General features: G+C 43.6%; 1 protein-coding gene across 5 annotated transcripts in view; it reads right to left on the bottom strand.

Annotated features, from left to right (window-relative positions):
• The window catches only part of mys (position-specific antigen beta subunit myospheroid), a 388,332-nt gene that overhangs the window by 9,575 nt on the left and 354,867 nt on the right, over positions 1–23,890 (bottom strand). For all 5 annotated transcript variants that reach the window (XM_070532236.1, XM_065429914.1, XM_065429913.2 and 2 more), the window contains 10 exons: positions 23,806–23,889; positions 22,547–22,807; positions 22,274–22,353; positions 20,843–20,894; positions 19,883–20,038; positions 15,704–15,846; positions 13,260–13,332; positions 10,414–10,495; positions 9,115–9,224; positions 5,878–5,976 (listed from right to left, as the gene is read on the bottom strand). In XM_070532236.1, the coding sequence (XP_070388337.1) occupies positions 5,878–5,976; positions 9,115–9,224; positions 10,414–10,495; positions 13,260–13,332; positions 15,704–15,846; positions 19,883–20,038; positions 20,843–20,894; positions 22,274–22,353; positions 22,547–22,807; positions 23,806–23,889 (1,140 nt within the window). The remainder of the gene's footprint in view (positions 1–5,877; positions 5,977–9,114; positions 9,225–10,413; positions 10,496–13,259; positions 13,333–15,703; positions 15,847–19,882; positions 20,039–20,842; positions 20,895–22,273; positions 22,354–22,546; positions 22,808–23,805; position 23,890) is intronic.

The raw sequence follows: 23,890 nt of genomic DNA on the forward strand, positions 1-23,890 counted from the left end.
CTGCTTGGAGCAGACTAAATTTCATTTTGGAGCAACTTAGAGCAGGCCAATCTGAATTTTGGTGCAATAGTTGAATATGGAACATGGCAGCTCACTTGGCAGGGTGTCTACCAAGTTGACATTGCCAAATTCCCTGAGTTTTCCAGGTTTTCCCTGAGCACCTTTGCGAAATTCCCTGAATGAGCCAGAACTTTGTTTTATGTCAAGACAGGCTGACACCATGTTGCCCGATGCTGTCACTCTCTAGTAAGCATGCTGAAACAAAAAAATGACTTAATCCAATTTGAATTGAGTCGAACACTTTCAAATACGAATGAAAAGGAGATGCATACATAAGTAAATATTTTTTAATATCAGCTATTTCTATCAACTGATAGCAAGCTCATCTGTATGAGGTCCTGAACTTTGTCACAACTAAGGTTCTCTCTCAGCAGCTGGAAAGTCAACCTCAACTGTCCTGACATACTCTCAGCCCGTGCACAACATCTCAGTGTTGGGTTTCACTGCTTAAACAATTTATTTTGGTTTGGATGAGGGACACCTGTGTCTCAGCGTCAGCCAACACTTAGTTTTTTTAGCTCAAGCTCCTTCAAAAAGGCGGCGGCACCCTTCCTTTCCCGTTAATTCCTAAGTGCGTCGGTCCTTTCTGTTCTTATCCTCCTTCTACCACGCTTTCACCACATGGATTATCTGAAGCATCCCCTTGGTCAGTTGTACAGTCAACATTTGATTTTTCGGACTTCCCAGGGGCCGCAAAAAAACATTGAAAATAAACGGGCAGTCTGAAAAAAATTAATGCATGTCTTTAACTGCCTTTAAGGGCTAAAATTACCACAGGCACGTCTGAAAAAGCTCTGAAGGCCTGCCAGAACGCTTATTAGGCATACCAGGGCTTGTACTGTGACAGGTGACGGAGTGCACACATGTGTAATTAAGGAATACATACTGTGTCCCGTGACAATTGCCCCCTTCCCACGCTTGTTATGCTTCACCGCCTAACACTAGTGTACTGAGGCAAAGCTAACTTTCGGAGACTGGCATTACTGCGAGCTTCAAAGCCAATCGCGAGGATTACAAAGGCGGAGTCGGTGCCATTGGTGATAGCGGCGAATTCTTTCAATGAAAAACACGGCACCGCATGGCAAGAAGCTTAATAGCAACCATAGAAGCAGCTAGGCCTAACGTTGCCGGGGTCATGGTTACGGCTGCCAGCGGATCTGCCTGCGAGAGTGCCGGTTCGAGGCGGCGAGATAATCAAAATAGCGGCGGTGGTGGCTTTGATTAATGCCATTTCAGACCTGCAGTCAGCGCAATATACATTGACTATATGGAGTACGTGGTGGTGCCGCAAAACCGTGCAAATTATCGGGCATGTCCGAAAAATCGGGTGCCTAGAAAATCGGTCGTTAACTACTCTGGCAATACATCGTGCCGATGACATGGCATCAATGACGATTCGTTGCTATTTCTCTGTTACTGGAGCCAGCATTAACACGACTTTTGTTCCCTTTCAATAAAGTTACAGCTAATTTTCCCTGATAGAAGCACTAATTCCCTGAGTTTTCCCCGAGTTTTTCCAGACTGTTCAAATTAACTGAGAATTCCCGGTTTTCCCGGTTGGTAGACACCCTGCTTGGAAACCATGATGGAACACAGAATAAACGAACATGAGCGCTGTACTGCAACTGTCTCAAGCTGAATTCTGAAGCAGATTACTTTTATACTGAAACCGTCTAGCGCATGAAAATTTTGGTAATAGTGACTACAGATTTTTAATTAGTGGTAGCAACCACAAAAACATGCATTCTGAAATAGTGAGTTTAAAATTTTTTCAAAAGCAACCCAACACATTTTTTTACCTTTTTCCTTTTTTTCTTTACCTTTTTCTATACTTTTTTTCTATACCTTTTTCTTTAATGGCTCAACAGTGTGGGTGAAGTGCCTGGGAATGCGCTTCATCAAGAGACCGTACGGAGAAGCCAAAGTTATGAACTACTGCGGTTTACTGAAAGCCATTTCTACATAACAGAAATAGTTTCGCCTTGCCGCAAGCCAATCAGAACGCGGAGTGGTGGTAGCGTGCTTTGTAGCTATGGTGTACTAGAATATGGAAGAGTGTGTCAAGCGGCAGCACAGCGCATGTTTTCCTGTAAAGCCAAAAAAATTGGTGGCACTAGAATCGACTAGATTAGGAATATTACATTTATCCAAATCTAGGCCGACATTTTTTTTCAAATAATCATATACAAAACTCTAGGGTCAGCTTAGACTCGAGGATTCGAGAACTGAAGATGATAAGTATGGTCCATAGTTAGCACCATCTAGAAAAGTCAGTATTGCAGCCGCTAGTAGCTGGGCCAGTAGCCAACTGCATGAGCAGTTGTACTTGTAGTACACGAGCAGTACATGAGAGATGTCAACGCTTTGACCTGCGTCGCATCGGAGCTGGTTCTATAGTATCGACGTGCGGCATAGCGTTTTCGTAATGGCACACAATAGTGCCGCTTTCAAATGAAAAGTTGCGCTAGCCGCAGAGGCATAGTTAGCCAGGCGGGACTTCAGAATCAATGAGAAAAACGTCCATCGTTGGAAGGGGCAACGGGAGACACTTTTGTGTGTGCCACAATGAGGAGATGACAGCGATAAGAAAGATAAGCGTGCAATAACAGAGAGAAGCTGTTCACCAAGATCACACCGCGTTTCGACATGTGTGATGCCACAATGTCTGCGCACGCTTGAGGGCGCGAGCTTGCGTGCGCCCGCAAGCTCACATGTGGTCTGGGGTATGGGGACAAGGCTAACGGTAGTGACAACGTAGAGTGAGCTCGGCATGTTCATATTAAATAAATGCCGCTATCATTCTGTGAACACTGTCCTCACTTTCTTTGTTCGGCCTACATTCGAAGTAAGTTTCTTCGAAGTAATTTTTCTGGCTTCATACATTTGGGGGTCGGATTAGAATCGGGGCAGGCCAAGATTCGAGTAAATATGGTATATAATTCCCACGTCGACCCTCGTGATTAGACTAGATTATGGGGCTTTACGTGCCAAAACCATGATATGATCATGAGGCACACCATAGTGGAGGACTCCGGAAATTTGGACCATCTGGCGTTCTTAACCGTGCACCTAAATCTAAGTACACTGGTGCTTTCGCATTTTGCCACTGGATTCGATCCCGCGAACTTGAGCTTAGTAGCCCAACACCATAGCCACTAAGCAACCACAGCGGGTCCGACCCTCATGATGATAGTGGAAAATGTTCTAAAATGATGCAGTCCAATCTGGGTCACCATATGTCACCGCAGACCCAGAAGTCCGAAATCGACCCTGGGCCGGTATAACGTAAAACTATTCCAATCTGTTTTTATTTCAAATGCACCATTAGCCCTTCGTGATAGGTTAAAATGGCTCAGGCTTCTTCAATATTGGCCCAAAAAGAGATTGGAATAGTTTTTACATTATACCAGTCCTGAGGACAGAGACGCCTGCCCACTGAGCATGGTGCAGCACGCGCCTCCCTAATACAGGATTATTTTGCATTCCATGAAATCAAAGCTTTGGCCTACACTTCATTTCCACAATGCAATTACTGCTACACCTTTGTAGTAAGCATACGTACCATCACGAACAAATGAAATGTGAATAAGAAATCACAAAGTAGAACACCTTTCTCAAGCAATAACTCACTAGCATGATCTCAGGATGCTAATTATCCAGTTGACAAAGGCGGCATAGGGCTCACACTAAGCTTGAAGCCAAATTATGTCGACATTACATATTGGCGAAAACAGATAGGGAAGAATGTGTTCCAATTAGCCCCGAACTTATTTACCTGCCTTTATGCGTTTATATACGTTTATGAGGTGGTTTCATTTTATGTAGGAAATAATCACATGAAGGCACTACCAGCATAAATTCAAACGCAAACCATTGAGAGACTACTACAATGTGTTATTTTAAAATCAGTTTAGGTGAAACTGAGAACATTTGTAACAGTGGCTTAATTCAGACTTTGAAACATACACGTAGCACTATTCCATGCTTAGAAACTAGCTATAAGTCAACGTCCAATCTTTCGGACTTCTTAGTGTCTGCAAAAAGATCTGAAAAAATGAATGCATGCGTTTTACTGCTCCAAAAGCTCAAATCATCACAGGCACAGCAGAAATAGCTCTGAAGGCCTGTCAGTATACTTCTTAGGAGTATCATAGCTCATACTTCGGCAGGAGATGGCGGGTGCCTGCGTGTATAATTAAGGAATACCATGTGCCATGTCCTGTGAAAGTTGCTCCTTTATACTTTTAGTATGCTTCACTGCAATACATTACACATGCTTGACCACACAACACTTATATTTAGGCGAAGCTGACTTTCGCGAATCAACATAATGCAATGTGGCATGCTTTCTGCGCTTTGAAACCATCAGCCAGGATTACAAAGGTGGATTCGGCTCCATTGCAGATAGTGGCAAATTCTTTCAATGAATATCACGGCATCGAACAGCGAGAAGCTTGGCAGCGGCGAACGTCTGAAGCAGCTAGGCCTAGTGTTCCGTGGAGGTGTCTGCCGGTGAACAGGCATGCGAGAGCGCCGGTTCGAGGCTACGATATAATCAAAATGGCAGCGGCTTTGATATTTTGCTGTTTCGAACCTGCAGTCAAGGCGAAAAAGTCAGAGAAATCAGATGGTGAAAAGTTTTGCGTCCAAAATTCCAAACGTTCTTAAACATAGACTCTATAGTGTATGTGGCAGTTCCGCAAAGGTGTCTGAATTATCGGGCATGTACAAAAAATTGGTTGTTGACTGTAATTACACATCAAATGTGTCCATTACGGCACCCGCTTATATTCATGGCAATGGTACTAGAGCAAAACCAGAGGCCACAGTGGCAACAAGATAATGAAGCATTGGAGGTGAGCGAAAAACAGTTAAAAAAGGTTCTAGTTTGCTTGCAGTGCCCTTAGTCTACTGTTCGTTTCTTGTACGCCTCAGCTATGTAGCACTGCACCGCTCAGACAACTCAACCGTATTCTAGTACATTGTAAATACAGCCAACCTGGCCGTACTGACAGCCACTTGCTGGAGGCGCCATGAGGCCCAGTGTTATAAGCTCAAAAATTACAAGAAACTGTGCGGGAGACGCTGCTGCGCAGGGTATGGAATGTTATACTTTTTTTAGGAGAACGAATCCTCTTGCTGTTTGCGGCCACTGCCGGAGATTACTGGAATGCTGAAGCCATTCTGGTGCAGCATGGCACAATTTCGGTCAATGTTCAGTGTTTGGTGCAGTTCGGCACAGGAATAGTGAAAAAAAGAGACACAGACAGAGCAGGTGTGACACACAAATGTTCTTCCTCTATATCTTCGTTGTTTTGTACCACCAAGCCCAAACTACACTAGGAAACTTGAGCATGCAAGCTTACACACATATTTAAGTGGTTGCTCAACGCAACGAAACCGCCGAAGCCACACTAAACATTGTCTTATCACTGTGCTGCACTGAGCCATCTATGAAGCGTTTCTGAGACTGCTTTCTTACAATGAATGTAACATGCAGGCTAAGAGATCACTCCAGAGTTCTTCAAAATAGCGGCACATGCCTGGAAGGAACTTGCAGACCATAATTACCATATTTAAACACAACAAAGTTGAATGTGCAGAGCCTTTCACTCCGATAGAGTGGACTAAAATTGCAAGTCAGCGATGCCTTAGGCTTCACAGCTTAGTTCTTGCAGCCTTAAAAGCCGTGCTTTCATAGGCGATTGCCGTGCAAGTTTTGTCACCCACTGAAAGATGCATTAACCAGCATTAACCTAATGCATTAACCAAGCATTAACCTAATGCTGAGCAAAACACGAGAAGGCTGGTACTCACTGGACAATCTTCACAGTAGACGCCGCTGTAGCGCTCTTCGTCCGATTCAAGGCACTTGCATTGCCCGCAGATGCACTCTCCGTAGCCGCTGCAGATTTTCTGCATTGCAAACAAAAGCGAGTGTTGAAGCACATTTACCAACATTGCCAACTTGTTGAGAAACCTCGTTTGAGAAAACTTGTTTGAGTGTTCTACTGCAGTTGCAGGCTTTCATACAGCTGGAAAGCAATAGGTAAGGACAAGAAATGCATCCCATGAAGACCAGAAAGCTTTAAAAGCTTAAAGCCAAATACAATACAGTAAAAACCTCATTTATATGTACCCACATAAATTGTACTAATGCTTAAAATGTAGTTGCCAAAAATACCATGAAATGGATCTTCTACCTTCATTTTCTCTTCAAGTAATTGTCCTCTTACCATGAAATTAATGAAAATAGAGTTTTCAAGAAATATTTTATCGATTTAGACAGATTCAGTGCTCCTCTTTAGCATCTCTTTTCAAGGCCCCTCACCAGATCACATAGAAAATTTTGGTTACATGCTGGAAGTTGTTACATGCCTATCTAGGGAGTGTTCTACTACAAGAATTTTTCAAATTAGTTCAATAATAGAATAGAGAGAAATATTTGAAGTGCCATGAACCTATGGTTCCAGAAAGCAAGCATCACTGCCAACATAGACACACTCCTTACTTTCCCATACATAGCTTCCACAAGCGAAGTTGCATGAAGATGGAAGCAGCACCTGGCTTTTGCAACTTCAGCCCCTCATTGCAAACTTTTGTTGCTTGTTGCAACATGCTGGTCACTTGCTGCAATATTCCTGTCACTTGCTACGTGTCGGTCATGTGTTCCAACGTACCGGCTGGCTGCATGACCAAAATTACATGACTGCCACGTTCAGATGCAACGTAAGATGCCGGAACATTACAAAATGGCAACATATCAAAGGGGAACGTAATACATGGGAGTGGATTGGATTTAGGTTGGGACTAGGAAAACATGGTGCAGCTGTAGGGAAAACACAACAGAGAAGAACATATCAATGGGGTTCCATTGTACTAAGAAGGTTCTACTGTAGACCTGAATCGCACTATGCAACTGTCTAAAAATAAGCAAATTTGAGGCACATTTCAAGAACTGCAGCATACAATGCCACAATAAAAGGGAAAAACTGTCATCCACTTGGAAGTAGCACGAACCTACAAACGAAAGCTGTACGGCAGAGAGCTTTGCAGTTGAAAACATTGTCCTCGTCCGGGGATCAAAACTTGGACTATCTGAGCTGACCAGGAGGCTGGCAGATCACAGAGTGAAGCTAAATTAATCGACCTCTCGAAGCGCAGGGACATTTAATATGGCAAATCCATTATGCAAAATGTGCAACGTCAAGGAGGTTTTATGAAAAGAAAAACATTGTCATCCATCTGGAAGTAACTCGAAGCTACAAAGGAAGCCCACGCAGGTTTCTAAGATTTGCAGTTGAAGAAAAGTTCGTCCAGGTTGGGGAAATCTTTCTGTAACTCCGAAGCTTTCCAAGATATCTGTATAGGTTTCCTTTGTATAGTTTCGTTCTACTCTAAAGCGACTGACAATGTTTGATTATTTTTTTAGGCATGTACAATATAGCAGCGGATGTTGAGCTTGAAGCAAATAGTAATTTGGGACGAATATTTTCTCATCAGATATCGAACAGCTGTTGTGCAGAGAAGTGGCTGCAAAAATTAATGAGACCAAAATTTGGTGCAGTAGAACTCATTAACTAAATGTCAAAGATACAAAGAGCTTTATTATGTTATTTTATTTATAATTATTTAGGGTAATGAATAGAAGAGCACGATGCAACTGCCTTTGTGCACGCAGAAAGTTAATGAAAAGAACACAAAAGTAAAACAATGTGCACATTAAACATGTAGACTATTGCAACGTGTAGAGGAAGTGTCAACGGAAGATAGAGGATTACCAAAGACGTCCTCGTTACAATTAATAGATGTCTTAGTGTTCGTACTGTAACTGGAGATGATGCCTGCACATGCGTATAAAGAGCGAATGCTAGGCCGTATTACAGTGCTCCTTTTTACTTTTGGTGTGCTTCACTGCTAGATTAAATGTTTCACCGCACAGTACAATTGTATTGCAGCAAAGCTGAATGTAGGGAATCGATCATTAAACTGAAAAGATAAATACAATTTTTTTTCATGTGACCATCTAATCACTAAACCAATACTCAAAAATTTATATATTCACACAGAACTATTATTTCTCCCTTTTATAAAATTCCTCCACCTTGTGGATTTCCTCAGAAATGATTTGACAATATACAGTGAACCACACGAATAACAAAGCACATTGCTTCTATGCACAAGTTTTTGAATAAAGTCTGCATAGGTTTGCTCAAAGAAGTATGCAAACAAGTATACTGGTGCAAATCTTGAAACCACCACCTTCAGGTCGAGTGACAAAGAGAATCTAGCACACTGTCTTGCTTTGAAGCAGCACCCCTTGGTGCTACAACATTTGTGCATCTCACTGGTTAAAGCATATCTTTGAGAGCATATCCACTCTGAAATCCAGCAGACAACAGTGACATGTCAACATAATGCTGCTTATAGATGTGGCCACCTACAACTTTCCTTTGCTAAATCTGCTTCCAATTGTAGGCTTAACCTTACAACGGCACATTTTGACACTTCCTAATTCTGATCATGTTGAATGTCCAAGAGCAAAAAAATTGAATTATGAGATTTTACAAGCCGAAACTACTTTCTAATTATGAGGCACGCTGTAGTGGAGGACTCCGGAAATTTGGACCCCCTGGAATTCCTTAACGTGCACCTAAATCTAAGTATATGGGTGTTTTTGCATTTCGCCCCCATCAAAGTGCGACTGCCGTGGCCGGGATTTGATCCTATGACCTCGTGCTTAGCAGCCCAACACCATAGGCACTAAGCAACCACAGCTGCTTGTCCTAGAGCAAGTCCTTCGTTGTGCGTAGTTCAGAAAACCAATGACCCATTAATCCCTGCACTAATCAACCATTTACTCAATTAAAATTGTATTGTTCTTATATGAATGCACATCTGATAGCCAAGTATAGAGGCAAACAAGCGATTACAATTTTCTTTGGTGCGCAGTGATGTTTGGGCTTTCCGAGGTAACACACAATGAAAGCAACTGTCCAAGTTGTGCCGTCCCTTCTCCTACAATTGGAGAACTCTCCAGAGTCAGGTACTAACCCCATTGGGGCCAATGCAGGTGTCATTTGTGTCTCGGCAGTTACAGTTAGGACCAGTCCAGCCGTCCCGACACTCACAACTTCCACAGATGCAGCTTCCCTGTTCTTCACCTGCACAAACACAGTCGCACACTTAAAAACGTCTCCAAAACAGCTGCAGCTCCTTGTTGCAGCAACCAAGAATCATAGCATGGCCAAAAAACAGAGGGACTACACTATATAAGTTGAAGTTCTCAGTCATCTTTGAAAAGGTGCTTAGAACAACGGACAAGGTGAAGAAGGGAGATGGGACATATGAGCCCATTATCAAGCGTTGATCTCTAAATCGATCAGTGCCACATCACGGAGCATGGTAGCAAAGTCTGTGAGAGTATACATGTGTGCGGAATCAACAGTTTGGTGCAAATGTCTTCTAACAGGCTGTTCTGGGTAACAAGCCCAACCAAGTTGCTTTTGCAGTCAGCCAGCAAGGCAGGAAGCTAGCTGCTTTGGCAGAACTGTCGCTTGATTTTTTTCAGCAACAGGAAAACCTTGCCATTGTGTGCAGAAACAAACATTTTTCAGAAGCTAGCTTCCAAAAACAGCGGGCAACACGACGTCGTGCCACTAGCGTGTTTGTACAATAGCCGCGTAAATTTGTTGATTTGTTTGTTTATTTATTTATTTCACTTTCGACTTTTTCACCGTTTTTGTGATCGCCCTCCAGGTTACAATAATTCAACACTAGAAGGTGGTATAAGCAAAGTTCTACCATTCTCAATGCAACATGCAACGTGGCTCTAATTTTGGATAAAATGGACTATGGGTATAACACACCTTTCTCGCTTAATACAGTCTATTATAATGATTGTCAACTGTATTGCATTCCATTTTTTTCACACAGTACCGCAACTTCTCCCGCATTAGTAAAAGGGAACCTGAAAGCAATAATGGACCCCAACCCTACTTGCTTTTGCGACCGTTGCATGAAAAGCCTAGCAGAGGACAGTACTAATACGGGACTGATCATTGAGTGCATGCAGGTACTCTCGCACATTCCACCACTGTGCTGTGGGACACAGCATTGATCGACTCGATGGTCAATGCTTGTGCATAGCTACAAAAAACTCTAAGGGTGTGCATTCAATCTATGACAACCAAATATTCAGCTGAGCTCTCAAAGGCACATAGCATGTGCACTGGCACGGAACATAACCGTACAATCTTTTCACCATTTTACTTGACGTTTCATGTTGTTAAATCTGTCCCATCATTTGCACATATCTTCGTGAGCAAACCAACAGAAAAAGTATAAACTTGCCTCCGCAAAGCAATCCGTCGACTCGGTCGCATGAAAAGTTGTCACACTCACAGTACTTTCCACTCACAGTCTCGTCTCGGTTCTGCAAAGAAAAGAAACAGGCAACGACAACCCTGCTTAATCTTTTCCATATAGTCACCTATCAAAGAAATCAGAAGCGAAGTAATGCTTTTGTAAAAACAAGCAGGGTGTCGCACAAAAGGTGTCAAGCTCAGATCCAAGTGGAAAGCCCTCTGCTTGTGTATGTTGCATTCACAGAAGAGTTGAGGTGTGAAGGTCGGTTCTCTTTACTGGGTTCACAATTGGCAAATTGTCTTAGTGTTCCTTTAATACCACTACAGTCAAATATTGTCACGTAGTGGTGACACTGCCCAGGCAGCAATGCAGCAAGGCAAACTCGAATGATAAACTGTAACAGACTATTGGGCTAACTTGTGCCCAAAAACAAAGCAACAATATCTCAGAGGCAATGATGAAAGCAAGAGCAAGCGGCATCCATTGATCGAATGCCACAGTACTCGCCAGTTTGTAACTGGTACAGCCATCGGCGAACTTTCTCGACGCAGCGCTGGCATCAAGTACTACAATAATCTCGGAATATGCATGCAAACTGATCTGATGACTCCCACAGTTTTAAAGAGGGTGACAGCGCACAGGACACATGCAGGAGTGTAACAGCTGAAATAGGATTTGGAGCAGGTTGAGGGGGAAAGAGAAAACTCTATTTTAGAGTACCAAATTGCAAATTTGGAGCAGTTTAACAGAGAATAAAGCTTACTTTTGGAACATAAACCAAAAAAATGTGAACTTTTATAGCCACTATTTAGAATTAACCCCAGTAATGTCACACAGCTACAAACCGTTAAACTTCAGCACAATCATGCTTAGCGTCAGTGGACAAGGTCCTGCAAAAGTGACCAATGAATTCTACAGAAACCCAAGAGTTGTGAATTCGTACAATCCTGCAAGGCAGGTTGACCCAAGTACCTGGAATATTTATAGGACCAAGCAAACAAACATAAAGCATAGAAGAAAAAGGCTGGTATAAAAACTGCAAACAAATTGTTTATTTGTACTCCAAAGTGCTCTTAAACATAAGCAGCATGTGAATGTGACTAGCCCTAACTTATTTGTATACCAAACAGCTATATCAACCGAGGAGCATCTGACTACACTAGATACATATAAGGCAATATCAGCTCTTAGATATGACTGTAAGCTAACTAGCAGCTTACACATGACTAGTGCAGACATCATTGACATGACATCAATGCTTCATTCTTTAAACACTTTCTTTTCGAGTTCCCCAAGTTATTTAAGCGCCTGCTCCAGGCTTGCATTTTCTTTCATTAAGAACCCATAACTACTTTCTATGTTGTTCATATCTTCTTGCTTCACACCTGAGTTGATCATTTCCTCGGCACTAGGGCGCAATGCCTTGTTGGCTGGCACTTGCTCCTCTAAAGCTTTTTTCTGCTTCCAGAGTGGGCTGCTCTGTGGCAGGCTCTTCTGTTGCCTTTAGCTTATTATTGCTTTTTTCAGCACTCACCCTCTGTGTATATCTCGCCCAAGACTGCTTCACACTCCCCAAATGGCCAAGGTTGAGAGGCAACTTAGTTGCATCACCATCATAGCACTGAAGGAAACTTAATATGGTGCATTCCATTATTGCTAACAATGCTCAGTGAGCTTCATCCATCTAGAAGGTGTTTACTTTCACTGAAGCACTGTTTTAGGTAAGCGTTGCCATGAGGTAGAGAAAGAAGTGCTTTTATGAGCTTAGAAAGCAGGGGATACGATCTATGCTCGTACCAACGTATCCACATACTATATACTTTTGGATACAACCAACTATTCTCACTTCTCACTTAGTTTGGTCTGCCTATATTATCAATGCAACCGATTCTGCTTTTAACAGACTATCTGTTATAACAGACAAATTGAAGGGCAAACTTTGTCTAGATGGTGTGAATACAACATACTTTGCTGCAGCGATGTGTGCCTGCAGAAGTACATAGCACGCAATTATTTCTAGTCGTTTGCAGAATATGTAAAAATGCTCTTTTTCTTAAGGAACTAATACCCTAGTGGCAAGCTTCCTGCAGCGGTGTGCTATGCAACACCCTGCCGGTGGAGTTTTCGTATTAACCACGCAAACAGACCACCACCGCCCACCACTTTTGGCTTAGTGCTGAGCAGGCACTGAATGTGACACTAGGCCTAACCAGTTTCGAAAGCAAAGCAGTAGTATATGGCACTTAAAAACAACTGCCAATGATTGCAAAATGCATTGTTTTGAGAGTGCTTTATTTTTCAACACATCAATTCAAAACAAAAAAATTAAGTTATGCTGCTACTAGTGGCATCCAGACTGTGAGATGCGAGATGCGGTCAAGCAGACTCCCATGCAGTGCAGCAGTGGCCAGACGCAGGCTATGAGTTGAGCTTACTTTATACTGTGGCTCTCATTCGTGCTATAATATGCAGGCTTGACAGTGGTCGTCACTTGTCGCGGTTTATACTACAGGCTGTGCAAGTGAGCACTTTTGTGGCTAGTCAGGGAATTTTGGTGCAGTGTGGTGCAATTTCAACAATTTCATGTTTTTAGTGTAGCATGGCACAGAAACACACAAATGCATCAAAATGGTGCAATTTGTGCAGCTGTTGCCCCTCGGCACATGCATTATCTGATAGTGTTGTGTTGCGCGCGAAAACAGAAAAGCATTGACAGAGCGATACTGCCAAAGTGCACAATCAAAACATGAAACAAAAGCATGTGGCAATATGTTACAAGGTTGTTTACAAGTTTTCACGGGAAAGTCCACACACAGTCAAAGTGAACGTACCTCTCTTGGATGGCACTCGCAAACACCACATCGGCAATCTCCCCTTCCAGAACACGGTTTGGTGTCATTAGGGCTGCAAAGAGGGGAGTCTCACATGTGACCGCTCACAGTGACCACCTTCTCAACTAACAAGAATAAGGCAGAAATTACTTTATCTTTGGCTATAAAATGTAGCCTACTACAGCCGACTTCCATCAATTCGACCCTGAAGGGACCGACGAAATGGATTGAATCATCCGGTGCGTTGAATTAAACAAGATGCTGAAGAAAAATTTCAAAACACACTGCCGATTCAATTGGCAGCAGTTGACCAATTCTAACACGGCCCTGAATCAAACATGCGCCAACTTTCTATGTGTCTGAAGTAGAAAACTAATGTACAAATTACATTAAAGCTCCTAAAGAAAGCAGCAATCTAACACGAACCCGATTCTTTAGCAAGAAATACTCTTGCCCAATGCCAGCCGGTTTTCTAAAGTCAGCTTCACCACAGGATTAAAGAAAGCTTCGCCGCATTACATTAATGTTATGCGGCAAAGCATACAAACATTGCAAGGCGGTTTTGGATTTCGTCCAATTGCACTGCGCAGGCAATTTACGCCCAATTTTCTTTTTCTTCATTTTTTTAAAGACAGGAATATGGTTTGGAATCAGGTAAATACTATAATCAGACATTGTGAGCTAAGACTGTTGCTTGAAAATCTTCCTAGAGCCGGTCGAAAGTGGGCATTTTCGAAGAGTGATGATGTGTGTTCAATGCATTCACTGCCAAGCTTAGGCTTAGCCACCGGAGTAGAACCCCCCCCCGTGCCCCGTGCACAAAAGCCAGCACGCTTTCACCTTGCTTTCCTCCCTACCTCGCACGCACGATATTAAGCCGCGATCATCGGTTGATCCTCGCAAGTCAGTTGCCAGCCCGTATCGACATGGCAAAAGTGCATTTTACCGTATTTACTCACATAATGATCGCAATTTTTTGTCAGAGTATTGACGCAAAATCAGGAGTGCGATCATAACGCAGGTTAAATTTCTCACGAAAAGAAAAAAAATTTTCGTCCCGCGGTTGCTGCAGGACACCAAAACAAAAATGGCGGCCGGCGGAGCAAGCCGAATGCGCCGAACGTTATTTTTTTTTCTTCTCACGAGTACATTATGTGCATTGAAAGAGTTTTTTCCTATCAGTAATAAATAATATCGTTAATATCGGCAAGTTTGCGGCACTAACGTAGCCATGTCCACTTTGAGGGGACAGAAACAGATGGGCGCACTTAGCTGCCAGTGACATAGAAATACATGGCCAACATGCTGCGAAACTGCAGCATCTGTCTTCACTGCTATCCTAATATGGCACGTTTCTGCTAAAGGTGGGTGAATATCTTAGCTGTTACAAGCTTCGGCGTATGAATAGGGTACACTTTTAACTTATCAGTGTAGACGTGGATACTATCGTTGCCACTCGCGATTTGTTGCGTGCCCATGAGTGCAGATGAGAGAATCGAAAGGCGCCTTTTTTGTTGTTGTTGACCACAACCATCATAAAACCTATACATAATATAGGCAAGTTTGGTTGCAGCTTTTTTTTTTTAGACATGGCAGTGCGGAAAGTAATGAAATGAGGCATCTACTTAAGAATGCTTGGTGCGTGCAGACCGCTTGGTTTGTCTTGAAGAGTCGTTCACATAGGATTCGACAGATGGTAAGCGCGATCAATATTAGCTAAACTTGGCGCACGGCATATCGCTGTGGCAAGTTCGGGGTGCAATCATTACACGGGAAATTTTTAAAAAATCGAATTTTGACGACAAAGTTCAGGGGTGCGATCATTACGCGAGTGCGATCATTATGCGAGTAAATACGCTATACGTCCGATTTTGACAAAAATTGCCACGAAGTTCGTCTACTGTTCGTCTGTTCGTCACTGCAGCGTGGTTCGTTATATCCGAAAGTCTGTTGTAGGCGGGTCTGTTCCAAACATTGACTGTAGTATGCCATATCAAGGCGGTCCAGAATGCCACTGGCCACTCCGGCTGACGATCCGATGACCTCAACCTGCAGCTAGGCCCTGCAGAATCAACAGCGTCGGTAGAATGCCGCTTCAGACGCAACAGGCAGTTCCAGCCGTTTCGTTCATGCCGTCTATTTGGGCAGTGCACCACTGTCCGCGATCTACAGCCTCTCATTCCATTGATGCGTTCATTTTATTTTTTTTTCAGTAAGCTTGACACGTCTGCCTTATACAAGTGTCTCCTGACAAGCCACAAGACAAAAAGATAGTTCGTCAGCTGCGTGAACACAAGCAAAAGCAGACGAAGATGACCCAGCAAACTGGCAGCAACGGTGGACACGACGGTGCACGCAAAACACAAATAAAGAACAAGATCACTTGCACAGGTAGGGGCACTTGTTCGGAATTTTACTGTAGACAGAGAGTGATCTGCACTCACAAGAAGCAACCTTTCTCATCCCTGATTTGATCTGTGTCCTTGGCATCACATTCACACTCCCGGCCATAACGGTTGTTGTAGCAGTTGCAGATGCCACACTCAAAGGTGCCCTTTCCATCCGAGCACTTGGGACTGTTTGGTTCCTGCGTGAGATAAACTTTATATTGTTAGTGAACATTTCTAATATCCTCATCGGGCCAAACTGCATAAAAATGAAGCAAAACCTTGGCTAAAGAAAGTTACAGAAAGTGTGCACAGAGGTGTAGCTTTGATAGATATGGTCATGCGACCATTAAAATCTGTTTACCAAGTTACAGGGTTCACACAGAGAATTTGAAGTTGGCCCCAAATGCTAAAAAGAACCTCCCCTGCTAAATTGATGCATTTGTGTGCAACCGTTAGATCCCTTCGGGGTTGTTTCAACAAGCTATCAATTAGAAGGCACTTGTCGTCTGAAAATGATATAAACTGTTTTGCTGCAGCTCAATGAAACTGTCTGAAATGAAACTGTCTCAGTGAAACATGACTAAAATGCAAGCACATTTTAGTCATGATAAATTAGGCTCTGCACAGCAATGCTAGGCTACTATGCTGCTTTCTCTGCTGCTAACGTCTTCCCGCTTTTGGTTCAACTGGAGAAAAAAGAGAGAGAAAGAAAAAAAAAGAAAAGCTGAAGATGTAGGTCATGCTATATGTAGGGCTTACTACTACTTCAGGTGAGTCGCTTGAAGTGACATAAAGAGAACAAGTAAACAAAAAAAAAACTTCCAGTTTCGCCCGAATGGCGAAGCATCGATTGCAATAGCAAATTAATAGACAGCTGTACAAAGTAGTCACATCGGCCATATAACCTCATAAACATTCGCTTACTAACTAAATTAACAAGCATGCACTGTGCACAAGCAAACGTGAACACATCTCACTCGATATGCACGTAAAGTCGCTGTCAAAACGCTGGAGTATGGAAGCGTGGCAGCAGCAGCGAACGAACTGAACTTCATGCTGCCTTTCGCTTCAATGTGAACTAAGCAGCCAGGACATAGCACCTATGAAGTTATGAGCCCGCGGTGCACCTGGACTCTGTACTTATTGCAGATCACTTTCAAGATAGGGCCTGTGCGGCCATGCCAATGCAGCAGCAGCCACCGGAGTAGAACACCCCCGGCCCCTCCCCCCAGTATCTTGCACGTGGCAGCAGAGAGAACACTTCCTCCCCGCTTTCCTCTCTTGTGCATGCGAGATAAAGCCACTATTCTCAGCTCACCCTCACACACTTTCACTTGCACACATAGCATACAGCACACGGCGACAATGATATCGCCCTTGTACTTTATACGGAACGCCACGGTGCCAGCAGAAATGCGCCTGGAGTGTCCATATAATTGCTATCACAATAAAATACCAGAAATAAACAAAACAAGAAATCAAGGCAAGATGACAAAAGGTCAATGTCTATTTACAAGTCCAGACTGGCGTAGGTGTAACAGTAGGGCCTCCGTGGCTCGGATTGTGTCCCCACTTCTCTCCCGAAGCCCTGTGAAACCACTAGTCTGCATTGATCCTCATATACAGTTAAACCTGGATATAACGAAGTTGACAAAAGCTCGCAATTTTTCGTTACATGCAGGTTTTCATTACATGCAGGTTTCGCGTGAAGGCTCGTACGAATAATGCAGAAACGAAACCAAATAGCTCAATATATCCGCGAAGGTGAACTCACCCTTCAAGCATTTATTTTACACCAAAAAACTGCGTAATTTGCGCTTGCTTCTTCGGCACAAGTGACGGCACAACACGCCGCTCCAAAGAAGCTAAATCGTGTAGAGCTCCTTCATCGTCGAGCGAGCCGACGAAACGGCGCATAACGTCCATTGCGTTCATCACCTCCTTTGCAGAAGGCACGTCACATGGATCTGCCTCACAGGCACCATCATCACCGCCATCGGGATTTTGCACGCTTTCAGCTACTGCTGCATCGGACATTTCTTCTGTAGCCACGGCGGCGTTGTCGGCAAACAAAAAGTCAGTCAGTTCAACGTCGTCGGGTACACCACCGTTAGTGCATAGCTCGTTCCACGCTTCGGCCACATCGGACGGAGTAGAAAGGTCTTCCTCCTCTTCCTCGTCGGCACCAGCCCGTGCGTTTTTGGCTATTCCGGCCTTTAAAAAGCAATTCGCGATAACTTCTGCCCTGACCTCTTGCCAGGAGGCAGCAAGCATCTCGACTGCTTGATAAATGTCGATCTTCATCTCCCGTTCCAGACGGATGTCGAGAAGTATCTTCTGGATTAGTCGGCGCCGGTAACAGCATTTAAAACTGTTAATGACCCCTTTGTCCAGGGGCTGTATTAGAGACGTGCAGTTGGCCGGGAAGTAATGCAGTTCGATGTTCGACAGCTGCAGGCCCTCGACGTGGTGCGCCGAGCAATTGTCCAGCAGTAGGCAAACTTGACGGCCTTGCCGCTTGACGTCCTGGTTAAATTCCTTCAACCACTCAGAAAATATTGGCCGAGTCATCCAAGCTTTGGAATTCGCCACATACTTCACGGGCATACGCTTCGTCCCCTTAAAACACCTGGGACGGGCACTTTTGCCGACAACTAGCGGGACTCGCTTGTCTGTGCCGTCGAGGTTGGCACACAGCAGAATCGTTATGCGGAGCTTGCTCTGCTTTCCACCGCGGCAGTCATCGCCTTTTAACGCTAGCATGCGGCCCGGAAGCATCTGATAAAATAGAGCCGTCTCGTCGGCATTGTAGACATCAGCCGCCTCGAAGCGACTCAGGATTCCAGGCAGCTCGTCAGCCACCCACGAAGCAGCAGCATCGCTGTCTGCGGAGGCAGATTCGCCGCTGATTACTCTTCCGACGACACCATGCCGGCTCTTAAATCCCTGCAGCCACCCGTTGCTTGCCTTGAAATCATCATGGCCCAAGATACACGCAAAATCCTTTGCCTTCTGTTGCAAGATCGCACCACTTATGGGTACATTTCTAGCTCTCGTGTCCAAAAACCATGTGAACACTGCCTTGTCCACATCAGTGTATGTGGACAGCTTCAGTCTTTTTTTCTTCGAGCTTGTTCCCAACTCCACTGCGTTTCTGATGCTGTGTTCCGCACTAAAAATCGTTGATAATGTGCTCGCTGGAATGCTGAAACGGGCGGCAACGTCCTTCTTCTTCTCGCCCGCGGAGACAGCATTTAAAATTGCGAGTTTGTCTTCAAAAGACAGAACTTTTCGTTTTCTGGCAGCAGAACTCATCACGACCAACCGACGACGTAGTTAGAAGCGGAGACGCACGACTACACGCCGACAGGCAGGCCTAGCACCTCCAAAACAAGTCGGACGAACCAGTACCAGGGCACAGTTGACACACGCACACGTGCAGAACGCAGGACAACACTCAAAATGGCGAATGCAACGCATCCATAGAGAAAGAAAAAAAAGTGACGCATGTCGTTCGTCATGGAGTGTCGTTCGTCATCGTCCCTCTCCCTTCCCGCGCCCTGGCAATGAAAGAACCAGCTATCAGCGTTGCTTTTCAAGTGAATTCTTACACATAAGTGTGTCTAAGCCATTGAAACAAATAAAAATCACTAAATAAGAATGCTTGTCCTCAAATCTATACGAAACAAAATCAATCTGAAAGAGAAATCAGCTGCCGATACCAATGCCACCTGGCGTCACGCTAGACAAGCAAAGCCTTAAAAGACTGCTACGTTAGGCACGGAGCGGCGCTAGTTGCCGCCATCATCATCATCATCGCTAACTTTGCTCGGTCGCGGCAATCCCTGGCGTTCGCGTAGCTGCTGGCTCCTTACAATATTAATATTCAATAATCTAGAGCATTTCTTCGGCCGAATTTTCCTTAAAAGTGCAAAAAGTAATGACTGATCAGCTTTGGGAGTTCGTTACATCAAGGCTAACCGCCGCAACGCGTTCGTTACATCAAGGTCGAAAATACATGGGCTTCAATAGGGGCAGCGTTGGGGAATTCAAAAACTTCGTTAAATCCAGGAATTCGTTACATATAGGTTCGTTACATCCAGGTTTAACTGTATCAGGTTAAGACTCTGCTGCTAACTGCACAGGGGTATACTGATGCCAGTGAAACAACACATGCTGAGCATCATCAGGTGCCTTGCCCTCAGTGCACACCGCAAGCTTCGCAGGCCTCACCTCGTTCCAAGGCTTCTCACAGTCACACTCGCAGATCATCTCCAAGTGCACGACCAGCAACTCGCTAATTCCAACAGGGTAGATCTGTATCGTTTGGTTCCATTGGCTGCGGTCCTTTGGGCACGACTTGACTTCAATCGTTGCCTCGAAAGTCACCTAGCACGACAACACAATGAGCAAGTCAAGAAAAAGCAAATTTTATGATTTCACTAATTGTTTGCGTAGCTGTTACAAGCTATGCAATAGCTCAGACACACCTATTCTCCAATTCAGTTGTTGTTCAGTTTTTTACAAGTGCCTTGAACTGTTCAGCTTTCAGCTGCTAAGCTACATGTTGAGCACACAAAAATGTATTGCAAAAGAAACCCCTAAATATGAACTCTATTATGCTGAATTCTCAAACAAATTAACTAGTTTAGAGGCCTTTACATATCTGCTTCATTACAGTTTGATTCTTTATTGATCCAACACATTCATGGTAAGGTCGACAACTGATTGACTGATTTACTGATCGATGTGGTAAGATGCCCCAATGCAATTGCTGTAGTGGACAGCGCCAGATTAATCTTGAGCACCTGGGCTTCTTTGACGTCCACATATATCTACTGAAATATGCAAACAACCTTTCCTTCATTAACGCCTATATCAGGATGTAGCAGTGATAGCCAGGAAATTAACTTGGAATCTTGCGCTCAGAAGCAAGATGCCAAAGTCATTGGGTCACTGCAATGGCTGATTGCTGTATGTAAAAGTAATGACTGCTTAGTTTAGCCAACATCTTCTGTCATTTCCATACAATTAATTATGCAATGTATCTCTCTTAAATGCGAAAATGTGCAATTACAGAACACATGTTTATTACATGTACTATTAACACATAACCTAGCAATGCATTGCATCATTTCATAATCCTATTTCAACACACACAAATCAATAAATGCATAGCGATTTAGTACTCACATTGTCGCCCACTTTGAGACCTTTGCATACGTTGGTCTTTTCCTTCTTGTCTCTAAAGGAGCACAAATAGACATTGTGTAAGCCCTTAAACACGCTATAGGCTGCGATTTAAAAAACAAGACTTATCGGGTTTAACATGCCAAAACCACTTTCTGATTATGAGGCACGCCATAGTGGAGGACTCCGGAAATTTCAACCATCTGGGGTTCTTTAACGTGCACCTAAATTGAAGTACACAGGTGTTTTCGCATTTCGCCCCCATCGAAATGCGGCCGCCACGATTTGATCTCGCGATCTCGTGCTCAGTAGCCTAACATCACAGCCACTGAGAAACCACGGCGGGTAAGCTGTGATGCGAGTGCTGCTTTCATTTTAACCCTTTCACACGCACAGTTGCTGAACATGAATGTTAAGCATTCTGCCATCTATAGGCCTTGAAGGAGGAAAATCTCTACATGCACAGTCATTCACCGATTTTTCAAACCTACTCGATTAATCATCTGTATGCTCCCATGATGCCACCCCTAATTTCATAGAACTGTATGTGCGATTATCTGCATCCCCACTTCACACCTGCACAACGGACAAACACATGTGCGTAGTAAACAATCATAAAATTTCAAACTGATATTATTTTAATGGAGAACATAGAGTGTGATTCTATGAAGAAATTTTCAGCACTGTTAAAGAAAACAATTTTATTTTACTGTTGATATTCTTTTTTTTAGACTGCCTGATTATTTGGCCATCTTTGCATACCCATTCACATCTGAAAAATCAGTCAGTGACTATAAATGCATGCTACAATAAAACCAATCTGCTCTGGTTTAACACAAATGAAGCCAGGGCCAGAATATCGTAAAGATTCCTTTCACTTGATCGCATTAATTTCTCATCCTTCAATGCTCACAACCGTCTAATCCTTGCAATAATTTAGGTGGAGTGCTGCTCGGACCCCAGCAAAGTGCAAGAAGGATTAGCACTGAACTGAATCATTACTTTACGCCACACCAGCAGTCATCACCACTTACTAGGGCAATTGGAGAGCCCGAGAGCCGTTCAAAAGAATCAAGAGAAAAAGGATAAAGGACTACTGGACACCTTGCAGATGGATAACACATTGCTGGCAGCATGGAAAGTGTGACTATAGTATATCTGGAATTACATGTGATCACAGCAGTATAAAATTGACTGTGCATTTATGTTTTCTCACTAAAAAAATTCCCCTCAAGGCTTTAACCACTTGCTTTGTTCACTAGGTAGGTGATGACAAGCACCTATACAACACAAGGGACACAGATACATTTACCTGCATCATTGCTGCCATTTTCATACTTCTGTGCCCACATCCAAGGTCTGGATGCGGGCACAGAAGGTTCGCACAGAAGGTTTGTTGAATGCCACACAAAACAGTCAAATAAAAAGAATTACCCGAGACAGCTGGACATGTAGCTGATCTGGATATGGCTGCTAGTGACATTGTCTTTGATTTCCACTTTGGAGGAGATTTTCTGTAGAAGAGAGAGTGGTACAAAGTACTTCAGCAATTTCCTTTGCATAAAAAGTACAATATCGTTACTTATAGTCAGCATCATTGTTACAGCTAAATTTCATTAATTCAGAATACAGAGAATGCCTACTCATAGAATAGCTCTGTCAAAAAACTCAGCTGCATGACGAGACGGCAAGAAAGTTCTGACTCACATCGTACTGCTCGCGCACCAGTTGGACCACGTTGGAGGAGTCGTTCTCCAGGCGGCCGCTGCTGCATCCCTCCAGCTGGTTGCCCAGTTTCTCGTAGACGCTGATCTGGTCAGCCGTGACAGCGAAAATGATGTTCACCTTGTGCTCCTGTATCTTGGCATTGATCTGGCTGAGCGATGGGTAATCCTGGTGCACACTTTGGGTGTACTCGCCCTTCTCCAGGTGGCACTGACCATCGTTGGGCTTCACGATGCCCCCGAGCTAAAAAAAAAGACATGACTGAAATGGTGGACGTGAAGGGCCTAGATAGTCAGAAGAATATTAAAAAAGTCGGGTACATCTGCAAATCTTCAGCAGCTACACATCTTAGGCACCAAATGGCTGCCTCATGGGAAACCAAATTTGCATTTGGCTTCTTATGTAAATGGATAGAGCAAGGTGTACAGCCTTCAAAAGCCTGACTGATCTAATACTGTTGAGGTGGAGTGAAACTGAAATAAATTAAACGAAGCCCTAGCGTGCATAAGACGACAAATTATATGGATGTGCAAACCTGTTTCCAAAAGCCAGTTTCTGGTGTATGAGAACAATGAACTATAAGAGATTGCATGTTCTAGTTCATATTAATTCTTTGCCTTTCAACCCAGTATGGCAGTACAGTACACCGTTCAGCCACCTAAATGAGCTAAAAAAAAGCACTTCTGGCTTAGTAGGATCGCATGATCTGACATGACTAGAGATGAAGATAAGTAAACCAAGAAAATTATTCTCACATAACTGTCCACACGAGAACACTGTTCTGTATATTTTTGTTATTTTAACAAAGAGTCACATGCAAACGATCCCCAAGCAACTGGTAAATTATGTGCAATGCAAAGCTCAGCTTTTCTCATTGATAAATGCAACAATATGTAAAATTTTGGTACATACTGTTCTTATGGTGCTACAAGGAGTGCACAAGAACAAAGTAGCAGCAGACAGCAAATTTCGGCACAGAATAACCTGGCATACATGGAACCGACATACTCGCCCAGCTTCCAGCTTTTCTATGAACTTAATGCAGAAATGGTACCAAAGAAGTCAAGTTGTACTGCCTTATTTATTTTTCTTTCCTTTCTTAGATGGTCCAGCAGTAAGTATGAAATAGCTGTTATAGCTGTACTAAGTGAACACCTAGCAATCAACCCGGAAAAAACACTTCTCGCTTGACGGTTTCCTTCGCACATAAACGAGTACAGGCAAGAAGTACCATGACTCACCTTGCCGTCACCCGCGTAATGGAAGCCGCTGTCTGTGGAGAAGAGAAGAAGCCTGCGAGCTTTTTCCCTCCAGCCAATTTCCCTC

The sequence above is a fragment of the Dermacentor albipictus genome, chromosome 1 (assembly GCF_038994185.2).
Source record: "Dermacentor albipictus isolate Rhodes 1998 colony chromosome 1, USDA_Dalb.pri_finalv2, whole genome shotgun sequence".
Taxonomy (NCBI): domain Eukaryota; kingdom Metazoa; phylum Arthropoda; class Arachnida; order Ixodida; family Ixodidae; genus Dermacentor; species Dermacentor albipictus.